The sequence below is a fragment of the Camelina sativa genome, chromosome 4 (assembly GCF_030686135.1).
Source record: "Camelina sativa cultivar CO46 ecotype springtype chromosome 4, ASM3068613v1".
NCBI classification, from domain to species: domain Eukaryota; kingdom Viridiplantae; phylum Streptophyta; class Magnoliopsida; order Brassicales; family Brassicaceae; genus Camelina; species Camelina sativa.
The window spans coordinates 21,405,010-21,421,031 of record NC_141883.1 but is presented as its reverse complement, the minus strand read 5'-3'; the positions used below and the strand labels follow the sequence as shown (position 1 = coordinate 21,421,031).

The 16,022-nt window shown below is 31.9% G+C and overlaps 2 protein-coding genes and 1 long non-coding RNA gene across 4 annotated transcripts; 1 reads left to right on the top strand and 2 right to left on the bottom strand.

The window, feature by feature from the left end:
* Positions 1-2,231: 2,231 nt before the first annotated feature.
* LOC104780881 (uncharacterized) lies at positions 2,232-5,401 on the top strand. The gene is made up of 5 exons (XM_010505422.2): positions 2,232-2,738; positions 3,554-3,825; positions 4,208-4,301; positions 4,440-4,551; positions 5,016-5,401. Exons 1-5 carry the CDS (start codon positions 2,597-2,599, stop codon positions 5,221-5,223), a joined length of 828 nt encoding a protein of 275 aa, XP_010503724.1. The 5' UTR covers positions 2,232-2,596; the 3' UTR covers positions 5,224-5,401.
* A 552-nt stretch (positions 5,402-5,953) lies between these two features.
* Positions 5,954-7,108, bottom strand: LOC104780880 (uncharacterized). Its single transcript, XM_010505421.3, has 4 exons — positions 6,838-7,108; positions 6,618-6,754; positions 6,350-6,403; positions 5,954-6,229 (listed from the first exon to the last, which is right to left on the bottom strand). The coding sequence occupies exons 1-3, from the start codon at positions 6,999-7,001 to the stop codon at positions 6,390-6,392; spliced, it is 315 nt and encodes a 104-aa protein (XP_010503723.1). The 5' UTR covers positions 7,002-7,108; the 3' UTR covers positions 5,954-6,229; positions 6,350-6,389.
* A 4,165-nt stretch (positions 7,109-11,273) lies between these two features.
* On the bottom strand, positions 11,274-12,662 carry LOC104780879 (uncharacterized). Of its 2 annotated transcripts, none has more exons than XR_766830.3 (3): positions 12,461-12,662; positions 11,826-12,011; positions 11,274-11,538 (listed from the first exon to the last, which is right to left on the bottom strand). It is a non-coding gene; the product is annotated as an uncharacterized LOC104780879 (long non-coding RNA). The 2 variants fall into 2 exon arrangements; XR_766831.3 differs by having other exon boundaries at positions 11,849-12,011.
* Positions 12,663-16,022: the final 3,360 nt, after the last annotated feature.

The window sequence follows — 16,022 nt, the reverse complement described above, 5'->3', positions numbered from 1 at the left end:
TTATTTATTCATTCATTCATCTAACTTTTGTTTGTGTCGTTTTCCATCTAACTCTTATTGATCATCTCTTCCAAGTATTAATTTAGATAATTAATTGTGATTTCTAATTTTTCATAGATATATCTTTTTATTCAATTTGGTTGGTTGCAGTTGCAGCGAACTCTTTCTCCCTGATTCGTTTATTATATTTTTATAAATTTTGATAGAATAATGATTTAATTGTTTTATATGAATATCTTTCAAAATTGATTATTTGAGTATGATTCAGTAAACCTAGATTTATATATCTTTAACATTATTCTTTAATTGTCACTGAATCATTTTTTCATTTTTAAATATACAAGAAATATTTTATTTAACTAATTTGGTTGATTCATCTTAGTCATTATTTATAACTTTTATATTATACAGTTAAAGAATTACCATAATTTTTTCACTCAAAATATAAAATTAATAATGTTAGTCATTTCAAGTTTTCATTTTCCCGTACGGTAACAGATGGCCGACATCCTAGTTTACATAATATAGAAACATATTCTGAAATGTATTTCTAATTTCAACCATAGCAAGCTACTCACCAACTCCTTTTGGGACCTCTTGTATTAATGTTTGGTATTGACTTCATCCCCACACGGCCACACCTCTCTAGAACACGTTAAATAAATTTGGTTTTTTGGTGACGGTGCGATAGGAATCCGAAGAAAAAACACTTTCGCTCTCTCTTTTTTTGTTAACTAAAAAAGAGTTCTAAAAAACGAGAATATGATGAGAATGACCTGACATTATTATCTTATCTTATTTCATTAGGTTGTATATACGGCTAACAACTGTTTTTAACTTTTGTAAATAAATGATTTGATCTATGTTTAAGTGTAGACTTACTATTTTATTGAATAACTTTGATAAAATCGACTTGACTAAAAGACTCGATCATAAAATGCATAAATGTTATATTGTTATATCAAATAAAATATATATACTCGTATTCATATATGTTTCAAACTAAAGTGATCGAAGAGGGTTATATATAAAAAGAGAATGGAGGAAAGATTTGTGAAGATTGGACCAATCATGGATGATATGGGTTACTCAGTTCCCAATATCAATATCTGGTCCCAAATACATATTGGATAAACTTAATATTTGTATTTGTTAGTGCTTTTTTTCTTCCATTTATTAATTCATATGTATTTATTCCAAGTTTATCTCTCCCATATTTGCAAGAATCTTCTTTTGTTGTTGCAAAGAACCTATACAATCTTACCATTCACACTATTCACATTCTCACATTCACAATCACATATAATACATTATCTGATATCAATCATAGGATGATCTTTGATTAATGTTAATCTATACAGACAAAGAAAAAGAGTAATGTTGATCAAGAGTAGATGTAAATATGTAATTCATTTACTTCCAAAAGTATGAGTAATGTCATCGGCAGTATCACGTGTGTTAACATCGAAAACTAAATTATATATACGGATATGCATGCATGTATCTAGAAACTTCGGATGAAATAATACAGATGTATCATGTATGTATTTGTTTGATATGCTGATGAGCTGTAGACAGAAGAGGAAAGGGGTCAAGCAAAATGACCAACTTGCAAGACAAAAATAAAAGCCAAATCTATATACAAAATCAAAAGGGAAAAAATCTCATAATAACATTCCCCGTAAAAGGAGAGCAAATGGGTCAACCTATTTATTAAAATTGTTATCTTCTCCATGAATTTTCTTCATTTCTAATATTAGAAATACTGGATCCTTTAAAATGTTTAAAAACGTCTTTGAAATATTTTTGTATATATCAGTATTATCATATCATAGCCATCAGATAGACCACATTTTAACATTACATCAGATTTTTTAACTATAGTTCTTTCATACATTTTCCTTAGTAATAATATTCACAAAATTGGTCGTCTATACTTTTCTATAATAATAAACCGTTTGGAACGACCGAATAAAAAAAAAGTGCAAATGAAAAATTCGCATATGGTGACATTCGAGCACTTATATTGACCAATAGATAGAATCCTCAAACTTAATTCAGAAAAGCCCACCTTATATAAGTCTTTTCGAAACATCTTTAGAGTCTAACAAGTAAGAACAAATTATTGCTACAATTCCTTCCACATGACATGTCTCTTTGTCTAAGAACCACACTATCCATTGGACACCATCTTTTTCACCTAGAACACATATCTATATATATATATAATTGACAAAGGTGTACAATATAATTATATACTAATTGCTATATCATTGCATTGTTATATTTATTATTGCTGTTATTAAAGTAGATGAAACTTTTATGATATATAAATGACAAAGAAAGGTGTATAACCAAAAATTATCTAGTCCACAAGAAAATTTCTCCGTCTCTTCTTATTAAATAGAGAAACAAAGAGAGCTTAGAGACTACTGGCCTAGGTTAAGGGGGGTAGCTTACGTCGACAACTATATAACTAATCTATATTTCCTTGTTTACTCTCATACCTTTCATAATTTTTATCCACAATCCAAAGAGAAGTAGCTAGTACATATAAAGAGACGAAGGTGGAGAAAGGAAGTATCATAAAAGATCGATGATGAGAAACGTAGGGAGTTCGAGCTCCGGCGGCAAAGGCATAGCGGCGGTGGTAGGCGTCGGTCCAAAGCTTGGCCGCTCCATCGCTCGGAAGTTTGCTCATGAAGGCTACACCGTCGCGATTCTCTCCCGTGATCTCGGTTTGATTCCTTTCTCTCTCTCTTTTAAATTTTGGTTTTTGCTTTTCTTTTTTATCCATATCTCCCTCCGCCTATTCATACACGTATACACATAAACAACGCATGTTTCCATGTATACTTATGCTTCTTTTATATATATATATATATATATATATGTGCCCACATAAATTTTCTTCTCCATTATATATGTACCAAAGAAGATAAAGAATTGCGGCAATTTTCTTTGCAAAATGAGATATTTTAGTGCTATTTGTTCTCGCTGGATTTTACGAGTATATTAATGCGGCTAACATGTTCACACATCACACATATCCAATTTCAGTTTTATTTTAGATTTTGGGTTTATACATCATCACCACTCAATTTAGTAAGACATAATAGTGTAATTTTTTCAGTGTAGATAGTAGAAATATTCAGTTTTTAATTTATTATGAATAGTTCAGTAAAAACTTATTTAATTAGGTTGAAATATTTTTTGTTTTGTTCTACACAAAAAAAGTAAAGGAAGCAATGACACTTTTTCATTATGTTCGGTGATGGAAATATTTATTTTCCATTCGATTCTAACTAATAATAAATAGATTTTAATTTTCTTCATCCGTCTAAATATTTATCTTTTTCTCTTCGTTCCTTCTCTTATATAAAATAATTACTAGTCTTGGCAATCAGCTAAGATTGATCACAAAACAGTGCACTTACCGTCGCTACTAAATGTAAATATAACACTCTATTTTAGTTTTTTTTTTTTTTTTTTTTTTTTGGATAACGAACACTTTGTCACTCTCTTGATATATATGGTCGGGTCCATTGTGCAGGTAGGTTATCTCGAGTAGCAGAAGAGATAGCCAGAGAAAAGAAAGCGCAAGTGTTTGCTATAAGAATTGATTGTGCGGATCCAAGAAGCGTAAGAGAAGCCTTCGAAGGAGTGTTGTCGTTAGGGTTCGTGGACGTTTTAGTGTACAATGCTTATCATTCTTCTTCTTCCTACACAAGTCACCATCCAACTTCTTTCACCCACATTCCTTTTCAATCTTTCCAAACTTCTATCTCCGTCTCAGTCTTTGCTGCATTCCTTTGCGCACAACAGGTGACCATTTCTTGAAATCGCATGCACTATTATTATATACGAACAATGTGTTTTATTATAAACTCACGTATCTCTCTGAATTTTATCGTTATTTTGTTATTGAAGACTTGCTCTTGGTAATCATGGCCTAAAACCCCTAGAACACATGATAGATATGTTTTGATCCATAATTTATCCAGTTAGTAATTAAAAAACACTTTTTCCTAGATTTTTTTTTTCTGTTACAATAAATAAGATTATTTTTATAGTATCATTGAATTTATCAGGAAGCTGAAGGGTAAAAGTAATACTATTGAGTTATTTTGACTTTTTTAAAAAGTTATTTTAATATTTTTCTATTTTTGTAAGTTGTTCATTTGATTTTATGATATGGTACCAAAAGGTTATTCCCGGGATGATGGAGAAAGGGAAAGGAACTATACTTTTCACCGGTTGCTCGGCGTCTTTGAATGGCGTTGCTGGTTTCTCCGAACTATGTAATATCCTCACAATTTTTAGAATCTGATTCTTTTAGTATTCGCAAAAAAAAAATAGGTATGATCACTAAAAATATATATATATATATATATATATATATATATATATATATATATATATATTTGGAATCGGAACAGGCTGTGGGAAATTTGCGTTGAGGGCACTGTCTCAATGCTTAGCAAAAGAATATCAAGCTTTTGGAATACATGTGGCTCATGTTATCATCGACGGTGTGGTTGGACCTCCACGGTACGCAAATTATGCAATCATAATATTCCATTTTAAATTATAAGAAATGAATCTAGACCACAAAATATCTGTCCGAAAAAGGCTCTTTTAACTTTTTATAGCTTCCACAAACGGCAAGATTCTGATCCAAACCGACAAGATTCTTACCTCAACTAAAGAATAAAAAAAGAATTATTTTTAGAATCGTAAATACATAATTTTATCCTAAAATCGCAAATACATTTTGTGACTCCATTTCTTATTTCTTTAGTTTTTTTTTTTCTAGCAAATGGAAACCAATTTATATATGATTCCTTAGCCTCTACTATATCTTTATCTTCTTCATATTAATGGTCAAAGATGAAAGAGGATGAACTTTAATCGAGTCCCCCACAAGTCCACAACGGTCCACACTAGTACTGACACATTTAAGCGTCTGAATAAGTATTTTCATAAATAAAGTCTCATGAAAATGTATTTTTCAGAGAAATAATAAACATCCCTCCTCGAGGAATGGTCGCGAACCAATCATTGAACGTAGGAGGCGAAGATGGAGAAGGAGAAGGAGAAAGCTCGGGAGTGATGGGAATGGATCCTGATGTATTGGCTCAAACATATTGGTACCTCCATGTCCAAGACCGAAGAGCTTGGACCCATGAACTTGACATCCGACCATCAACCACAAGATACTAGCTAGCTAGTACTTTTAAATTGTGATTTGATTTTTCGGGTTTCTGATTTTTATTCAATGTTCTTTGAGCCATATATATATATATGTATTCATATTCTTGTGTTTGGAATGTAAGTAAGTATTTTAAAGGGTTTGTTAATGATTGGTGTGAATGATCTATCAATCTCTTATCTCTCTAAATAGTTTGATTTTGGTTTTTAGTTTGCGTGACTTTTGAGATGATGATTTGGTTTTGTCGGCTAAGGCTTGAACTTTTTATTTTATGTGGCGTTAAATTTGAAAAGGTACAAGTGACTTCGTGTTCGAATTGGAGACACAAGAAGAACCGACAAGTCATGTGAATGGACATAAGATCCGATCACAAAATAAAAAGGGACCCCCTTAAAAAGGTAAAATTAGAAACAATCGTCCTTTTAAGTGTTGTCACGTCAAGGAACTACTCTATGTTTCGGGGTCCATTTTTTCTTTCACTCAAGAGAGTGAAACTTTCATGATGGTCAAGTCGTCAAGAGAATCTCATTAAGGAGTCTTGTAGCTTTCTTACCTCTTTTGAATGAAAAAACAGAAGAGAGTACTGATTAGTGTTGATCAAGAACACATTGAGAGTTCTTTGACTAAACACTTGAGCTAACATTGTGTTCTTAGCATGAAGAAGCGAAACTAGACCAGGAACAGTGACTTATAACATGCCACCACAAAAAACATACATACCGGTATTCATACACATATTGGTTATATGAAAGATAAATTTTTGTACTTGTGAGTAATCGAAACAAGAGTTTACAAATCGTCTTTGGGGGAAAGGCATTATAAAAATCTTTAAACTCTCTGACTGAAGCTGATATAAGTGTAAAACAGAACAAAAAAAATCTCCCTTTGTAAAACAAAATTTCAACATCTCCGGCATATTAACATAAGAGGCATGTATAGAGAAAACAATACATGATTTAGTTTACCTTTGCAAAAGATGATCTTTGATAAACTGCTTCTTTGCTCCTATCTTTTACCCTGAGATACATAAAGGATCACAAAGAAAGAAAGAATTCAGATAGTAGATAGATTCAAGTCATAACACATATCAAACCCAAAAGTGCTATGCTTGGGCTAATAGTACTCGGTTTTGATTACCTTAAGAAAGCTTTCTTCAGCTAAGAAATGTTTATGAGTCTCAATCTTGTTTCCCTAAAAACCAAATCCAAACAGAGAGATTTTAGTGACACAAGCTTAAGATATGTAGCAACAACATTCCCAATTCTTATACAAATTTAGAATGATTCCAATTCCAATTTCAATGATAACCTAATTTATTAATCAATCAAAGATTCATAAACCCTAAGTCGAAGCAAGTGTGAACGAATCAAGATTTATAAAAAACCCCTAAATTGATAAAAGAAACCTTTGAATAGGCGAGTGACTTTATCAACAAGAGAGTCTTCTTCCTCTTCCTCATCTTCTTCATCGTCATCGTCGTCGTCATCATAATCCGAATTGGAATCAGTAGAATCATCTTCGCTCAATTCACTATCGTCTCCACTGAATCGAACAAACCCAGAACCGATCAAATACTAACGAATCAAATCTGAGAAATTAGATCACAGCGAAAATAAGCAAAATACCTCAAACTCCGATCATCTTCTTCTTCTTCTTCTTCTTCTTCTTCTTCTTCTTCATCGTCGTCTTCTTCGTTGCTACTCTCGCCATCGACATCATCATCATCATCGTCTTCTTCGTCTTCCTCATCTGAGCTATAGTCATCAATGATCTCCTTCTCATCCGTCATTGAAGTTTCAAAAAAATGCAAACGGGCTTTTGATTTTATTTTTTTTTGTTTTTCTTTCAAAGTGACCGACCATTAAACATTGTCGGAGCCCCGACCCGAAACTCTCTAATTTATTATTATTCCATTTTTTCTCAATATGTAGGATATTTTTGACATTTCTTTTTAATTTTTTTTTGTTTTATATTTTATCCGATGTTTTGCAAGTTTTTAATGTAAATATAAATGAATTTGACAACTTGTAAGCATTTATATCCTACCGTATCTTTTACGATTGGTTAAATTTGCTTTAAATTAATACATAAATAATATTTTTGTTTTGGAAAGAAAAATAAATTATCGAAATTTGTGTGTTTTTATATCTTAAACATCTGAGAGATTATTATTATTATTTATTTGTTTTGTTTTGTTATTAATAAGACAATTTTTTAAAAAAGTGTATAAAGTCTACAAAATATATGATTTTCATCGATGTCACTGGTGGAACTTATGTCAATTTAATATTAATTTATATCAATTAATAGAAATTCAGATTTTTTTTATTTGATCAATTAACTCAACATAACCTTTTAACCAATATGTAATTTTTAATTAACCGGTAAGTGTATAATGTATATGTATTAATTTTTTTGTTGTAAGTTGTTACATTCTACGTTTAAAATTTACATTTACTATATAATAAATACATCAATATGAATTTATATACTTTTATTTTAACCAAATAGTAAATAATGTAAATATTGATTGTATAAGTATTCAGAGTTCTTTCATAAATATCAATTAATATCTATATATCAATATTCATATATGTTAATCTCACAAATTAATCAAACATTGTTCATCTCACATCGAATCTAATCTTACAATTTACACACATTCAATATAATATATACAAATTCAAATTTGAAGTCTAACAGTTAAAGAAATGTTGAATTATTTAAATAAAATTCAAGGTTTATAGTATATCCATATTGTAATTTGTTTCTTTTGATCGTTTTGATTTAGATAATAATTCATAAAGCCTAATAGATTTCTAGTTTACAATTAACATATCTTATTTATGCTAATTATAATTGAATGTATTTTGATTTAGATAATAATTCATAAAGCCTAATAGATTTCTAGTTTACAATTAACATATCTTATGTATGCTAATTATAATTGAATGTATTTTTAAATAACAAATATATTTCAATATATATTAGTTATAACATATTGTATGTTTACTACATTCATTTCACCTACACACATCACGTGAGATTTTTAAAGTTACAAATATTATAATAATGATGGAAAGTTACAAATATTATAATAATGATGGAAAGTTACAAACAACAAAGCATCAATACAAACTATTTTTTGTAATTCAATTACAAAATAAAATGTACAAAATTTGTTTTTAGTCCATCCATATATATATAAGTTATAGCATTAAACTCTATATCAGAGGCAATAAGAGTATATGGCCTTGAATGATTACTAGTTTTTAAGTGGATTTTAGTTTTTGATTTTGTTGAAAATCTATTTTTAACCATTCAAGAATTAAAAAAAAATTGGATTCTCTAAAATTTCGGAAAACTAGTTTTTAAGTGGGTTTTTCCAAATTTCTAATAAAAACTAAAAACCATAATTTTGAGGGTTTTGTGGAAAACCTTTATTTTCAACGTAATATTTTTATTTTTGAATTTTTGATTTATTAATTTTTAAATATACAACAAAAACCAAAAATCCGAAAACCAAAATCTAAAAAATAAAACCAATAAAAACTCTATTGTCATTCATAGCCTATATGTTTGATGGATTTTAGTTTTGCTGTAAAATTAGTTTTGCATTAGTTTTTTTTTTTTTTTTTTTGCATTAGTTTAGTCTCTCAAAGGAAAATCTCTGGTCTTAAAATGGATTTTAGGTTTGTTAATCTCTTGTCACTTGCTTCAATTTTTCAATGGAGAAAAATGATACAGTTGGTCATATTTATGTGCTTATTATGCTAATTTCCAATTCTACATTTGTTGAAGAATTATGTCTATAAATTTGGTGTTATCACTTAGGTTAGATAAATCATGTGCCTTTGAAAGGTAAAAGTCCTTACTGGTTAACCTTTTACCCTGAAGTATGATGCTCTCATGGATAGTTTCACAATCTTTTTCTTTTTTAGTCCTAGAGCATCTTAACAGAATCAAAAAACCTATAATTCTACTGTGTCTATTAGATCATTTCCATAGAAAATCCACTGACATCTCACGGAAAGAACAACAATCTTTTTGTTTTTTTAAGTCAATCTAACTCTACGCAACCTCTTACCAGAAACAAAACACCAAATTATAATCTTTGATCCTACAGCTTCTGTTAGATAATTCTTCATCTAATTTTTCTCTTTTGTGCATTTTTTAAGTGATTTTACTAGCCTTGGCATGTTATTGGTGGTTGGATTGACCTTCTAGGTATACATCTTGTTTAAGAGACAGATGAAGATCAAGCAAAACCAGCTGTTCTTCAAACGTAATGGTGGCCTCCTCCTACAACAACAACTTCATTTGAAAGCAGACAACATTCAGAGGACAACAATCTTCTCCTCCACGGACTTAGACAATGCTACTGAAGGCTTTAGCACCAACAAGGTGCTTGGACAAGGTGGTTGGGGAACCGTTTACAAGGGCATGCTTCTAGACGGTAGAATCGTGGCGGTTAAGAAGTCTAAAGCTATTGATGAAAACAATCTAGAACAATTCATCAACGAGCTTATGATTCTCTCTCAGATTAATTACAGAAACATCGTCAAGGTACTTGGAAACCCAAGTTCCTATGCTCGTCTATGAATTTGTTCCCAATGCAGATCTATCCAACCTTCTCCATCACAGCACATCTGATACATCTTGGGAACCACATCTCTGTATATATATATATATATACACTAACAAATTACAAATATATATATATATATATATATTAACAATTTCTGTATATAATTCCACAAGTATATATATATATATATATATTAACAATTACTCACCATACTGTTCAATAATAGAATAAATAGTAATTAAATATAGATTATTTAATAAATATCAATGTATCCATATTTATATATGTTAATCTCACAAATATCAAAACATTGTCAATCTCACAATGTCAAATCTATTGCAATATTTACAATTTACACACATACTACAATAATATAATATATACATATCCAAAATTTGAAATCTAACAGTTAGAGAAATTTTGCATGTAATTTTTATAAATTGAAAAAAAATTCAAGATTTATAGTATATCCATATTGTAATTTGTTTCTTTTTGATTGTTTTGATAAATTTGTAATATATAAAAATTTAGTTTTAGATAATAATTTGTAAAGCCTAATAGATTTTTAGTTTACAATTAATATGTCTTAGTCATAATTTTTATGCTAATTTTTAATGAATGTATTTGTAAGCTTACTACATTCATTTCCCCCACACATCGCGTGAGATTTTTTCAGTTACATATCTTAATAATAAAGTAAGGTTTTTAACAAAATCCAAAATTTGAAAGCTGACATGTGTCATTCTATTCAATTTTAATATATAAAGTCTATTAATTTTATATTTTATTAATTTATAAATTAAAAACTCATTAAATATTTTAAAGACATAGAAAAAAATTATACAGTATTAAATATGAATTTATTTTCATATTTCTTAATCTTTTATTTATATTAATAGAGTATTACATAATATATGAGATGTTTGAAAGAAAAATGAAAAATCACATGAAACTTAAGAACGTGTTAAACTTCTACACAAAATTTGTTTTTAATGAATTAACAAAATGCTTAGGTGACAATAAAAAATAGATAGTATGACATTTGAAAGACTATTTTATTTGTTATAAAAAAAACCCATGTAAAATTATTTTTCTTAGCTTTTGCTTATATTTTACATATGTTTTGCTTTTTTTGTGATGAGAAACTATTGGTTGGCCATTTAAATTGTTTGATTGGAATAGGTTCAAGCTGGTTGCACAAAGTCCAGCCTAACAACTGAAAGTCTCTGAAGGTTAATTGAGTGCATGCTTTTAGCTCAGTTTGGGTTATTCATCTTTTGTATCTGCAGCTTTCTCCTGTCCGGTTATTTTCCTTTACAGGTTGTGATGAGAAGCCAAAAAAGAACAGAACTTGCAAAGTCTTTCGGTTAAATAAACCATATCAAACACTTGGTTTTGAAGGACTCTCTCTGAAGTCTTCTCATGGTTTGCATTGCTATCTTTTTTAGAGAAAAGAATTTGTTAAACTAGAGCTAGACAGCGAAAGAAATTATTAAGAGAAGATCACAACTTTACAATCTGTTTTGTACAAAGAACCAATTTACTTGGTCGGTATTTTATATCATTTTCTCTCTTGTCATCTCTGTCTGGCCTTCGGTCGCCGCCCACCATGCTAATCCTTCATAATCTTGCTCCCTCCATGATCCCTTGTAGCATGGTCACGGTCATGTCTGTTGTCTTGTCTCTGCTTCCTCCGTCCCAGTCTCTGAGATGTTTATTCTCTCTTGGTCTGTCCTCACTGCAGACAAGGCCACAGCATTATCAGCACCAAAATTGGTCCCAACAAGGCTAACGAGTTTAGTGAGAAATGAAAATGATATCCCAAGTCCAACAGACCAAAAATCTTTATAGATGTAGAAAATACGAAAAGAGAAACGGGTTTATAATACTCCCAACTCCAACTACCAACAATGTAAAGTGTACAACACCAAAAGCAATGGGATCATTTATTCAGGTCATTTGCATATAAGATTTCAAATTTAACTTGGATTTCCCAAACAGCAAGAGGGCATGAAAGAAACATACATAAAACATAAATGGTGGATTACATTTCTGTAAGTCCTCAGCAGCCTTTTCAACACCTTGAGGGTTTATGAATGAATCCTCTCCCTTTTCGGTGCCTAGTCGAAACAGAATTAGGTGCATCATACAGGAGAGTCAACTTCTGGCTTGGGTGGACATTTCATAAGATTATCATTTGTGTTAGTGAACCTGACGAGTTTTAGAGAATACATTAACAACTCAAATCTGTGAGAACAAGATCAGATTGCAGATACAAAAAGTGTGTTTCATATCAAACAAATATGCAACACTGTAAGGCAGGCTATGAAAACTTCCATAAAAAAGTCATATTACTGAAAACGTATTTAAAAAAGTGAACCAGATCCACCTTCATAGTAGCTAAATTCCCATATACTGAATCAATATAGACTTGATGCATTTATAATAAAAACTCAATTTTAGAAAATAAATACTGAGTGTTACAATGCAATCGAATATAGAAACGAAGCAAAGTATAAAACGACTTGGGTATTCAATTTGACGAAGTAGAACAACCAATGTCGAATCTGGTGCTCGCAAAGGGATCACGAAAGAGCTGAACGGGCAGAAGTTAAACAAGAGTAATCACGAATCAGCAAAGTTGAGATAAAGAGACGAACCAGCTTAAGCTGAAGAACATATATGTCTTTGGTTTTTCTCTCGCAGCTCAGCTAGGGTTCTACTTCTCTACACCACCAACACTCTTCTACCATCAATCTCAAAACTTCTTTTAGAGAACCGTTTTGTTGAATCTATAGCTTAGACCTAACTAATAGACATTGTGAAGAAACTAAAACTCGAGAGAGAGCGAGGGCGAGAGACAAACTGAATCCCAAACCGGGTCAACCAAACATAAATTGAATCGCAAACCGGTTTTTTCTGGGTATTAAGTAATCCGGTCCGACATCCAAAATTATCTGGATACCGGATTTTTCCGGTTATTAAGTAATCCGGTCCGACATCCAAAATTTATCTGGAAACCGGATTCTATGTGCCGATACTATCAAATCATGTTATCGATGAAAGCTACAACACTTTTTTTTTCTTTTTCTTATTGAAAGTTTTTTTATTTTATTTGATCTACAATGTATTTGTTCTCGTTTATGGCCGCAAACAACAAATTTGTTTGTTTATAAATTAAAATTTTCTTCTATTGATGTCAAAAACTAATGTCGTACGTACGTTGCTTTGTAAAATTTTTGAATTTCTCTTGTTTTAGCCTTAAATGTCGCCTTAGGTGTGTAATCACATCTATCGACTGTCGCTGAGGCAAATTTGTATGTGTACTACTTACTAGCTATACTTGCTTAATTGTATACATCTTTCAAAACACAATCAGGCACATGTATATCAAAAACAATCACATAACTTAGAACATTTTAATTAATTGATAAAACATAGCTTTTGGTTTTGGCAAACATCAATAGGGACGTCGATCAGGGATATTTGTAAGACCCCGATCCTAAAATCCCATACATAGCCGTACGGGCTAGTAGAAATTTCTCTAAGGGCCTATGTAAATTCTACTCGTTCGTTTAACCATATGCAACAACGGATATGTAAACAAGTGTTATAACTTAAAAATACGCATTCATTAATTTAGAGATTCAAATTATCCTTAAAAAATCATTCTTAACACCATACATGGTACCAATACAATCCTTAGAAATAAAAGCCATAGTTTAAACTACCCAAAGCCACTATCCTCTTCCTCCCTTGCCTCCGTCACACGAGCTGGTCAGCCACTAAAATCCTGATCACCGGACCTTTCTTTTCCTGCGTCCATATAAAGGAGGCGTAAGCAAACAAATTTGCTTAGTGGAGCGGTCATCCCGTCTCACTAGGCTCAGTTCAATAATCTCAATCCGACACAGGGTATGTTCCAATCAAGTCACGCAAGTAAAAAAATTCACATAGGATAGTTGTCCAAGTCGTTAAGACCAACCACCATTCATACTGCAATAGAACACATTAACCATTAACTAAGACAAGCAATTAACGAGATTAAATAAACCACGGGTCAAGAGATTCAACCATGGAACTCGGCCACAGTCACACACTCACCTTCGGTTTTGACCTACGGTGCTAATCTCTCGATCCCTATGCCCAATTCTGATCCCCGCCTCTACACGGACAGATCTACATCGTTAACCACCAATGTATGAACCATATACTATCGATGGATCAAGGTGGAGGAAGACTTACTGTTCTTCTCTCGATCTAGACTTAGGAATTCTCGGCCAAGCTCGATGGAAACTCTTCTCTCTTTCTCTTGCGGCGGCTAAAAGGTCTTATGCGAAAACTAGAGAATTTCTCTAAGGGTTCTATCTTTTAAATAGGGTCGACTAAACCGCCTTGAGTTGCCCCAAAACGATAAACCCTATCGTCCACCAACTTCCTAATTTTTCGCATCTATCCTTATCCGACCAATTTTGCCTTTTCCACGAGTTTCCTTTCCCGTGAGTCGGCTTAAATCTTTGCAAGATTTCCGAGTTCCCGGGCCACCCATCGGCCCATGGTCTAATCGGTCCATCCTTGTCCATCGGCCCGATCCATCGTTCACCGATGCAACTATTTCTGGATAGTCCTATTTCACTATCACTCTCACTATCACTATCACCATCACTAGGACTTTCACTCCCACTATCACTCGGACTGTCACTTAGACTAAGTGCCGAATATTCCCATTTTCATCTAGAAACTTACATGTGTGCATCATCTACAATGTAAGGTTTAGAATTCCTTTTCTTCAGTTCAAACATCTGTTCACTACTTCGGTAGTCTCGAACTCTCCATTTCCATCTGGAACCATTGGCTATCGAATAACGGCCGTTGTTCTTTACGGATCCTAATTCGTCTTATTTTCGTTCCGAGGTTTGTATCAAGTACGTCCCAATTCTTTCGGATACGTCCTGATCCTTCCGGATACGTCCTGATTCTTCCGGATACGTCTTGATCCTTCTAGATACGTCCTGATCCTTCCGGATACGTGTATGTACCATCTCTCATACCGCGTACGTACAATTTCACGTACCGCCGGTACCAAGGAAGCTGGTCGTTACAATATTCCCGGAGGATCGTAGCTACATATGATCCAGACGTACTCAACATTCTGACACCTCACCGAGCTGCAACCAACCCGGACCGACTCACGCCACACGATCTGATGAAGAAAGTCCTTGCACACACCTTGACATGTACAACACTAACACACACTTATCTTTTTTTGATACACTCTTTTTTATATTTTATTCTCAGCTTTCATAAAAACCACATATTAATTATAACAACTATGCAAATGGGTATATGTGAATATCCTCTAACTTCTTCAAGTTTTTCCCAGTTAACAATTATGCAAATGGGTCAAATTTTCCACAAATTCTTCGAACTCTCTAAGCATTTCTCTTGTTTTTTTTTCCTTCTACGTATTATTTTTCGTAAATTGTTCAAAACTTCGGATCTTTCACAAAAACTCTGGGGACTCAATTTGTAAAAAAAAAAGCAATTACTTTGTTGGTTAATAATACATTATACAAAAAAAAAAAAACGAAAAAAGTCGGTGATGCATAAGCATAACTAAATAATTAATTATATAATAAAGCTGGTTGATTCGTGTTATGTTTTACTTATTTTTAGCTTATATTTTATTTATGTTTTACTTTGTAAATTTTAATGCATATAATTATTAGTGAACACACAAATTGTTGGCAAAATGAGCTTATAGGAATGAATTTTAATTATTGTTGAGGATTTTAGTATATATTTTTTATTTTAATTTTATAAATTTTAAATATTTTAAATTAGTTTGACATAAAAAACAATTAGTACTTATGACATGCTGTTGGGTAGACACTCGCGAGAGTATAGATTATGTCATTGGCATAAGCATTGAGGGCATTAATGGTAATACATCAGTCGGAGGATACAAAAAGACATTTCAGACAGACAAGTTTAACAAAGGTCTTTCACCATACTTTGATATGGAGTGGCTCTTGTCGACGAATTACACTCTGACGGTTCAACTTAAATGGTTAGTACACAGCGCCAATGGATATCCAGCATATTCTTGCTTCGGTAGTTACGCCGGCAACCATATATTATGGGTGGATGCAAAGGTGACCAATATTTCTTATAATCTTATATTATTGCGTTCTGACTTGTGAGAAGGAATTTACTTTATTA

What these genes read in the sequence shown, in the direction of transcription:
- LOC104780881 (XM_010505422.2), top strand. Translation starts at nt 2,597, where the DNA reads ATGATGAGAAACGTAGGGAGTTCGAGCTCCGGCGGCAAAGGCATAGCG. An exon ending in TGCTGGTTTCTCCGAACTAT is followed by an intron (nt 4,302 to 4,439) that starts GTAATATCCTCA and finishes GAATCGGAACAG; the next exon opens with GCTGTGGGAAATTTGCGTTG. An exon ending in GGTGTGGTTGGACCTCCACG is followed by an intron (nt 4,552 to 5,015) that starts GTACGCAAATTA and finishes TGTATTTTTCAG; the next exon opens with AGAAATAATAAACATCCCTC.
- LOC104780880 (XM_010505421.3), bottom strand. Translation starts at nt 7,001, where the DNA reads ATGACGGATGAGAAGGAGATCATTGATGACTATAGCTCAGATGAGGAA. An exon ending in GAAGATGATCGGAGTTTGAG is followed by an intron (nt 6,755 to 6,837) that starts GTATTTTGCTTA and finishes TGTTCGATTCAG; the next exon opens with TGGAGACGATAGTGAATTGA.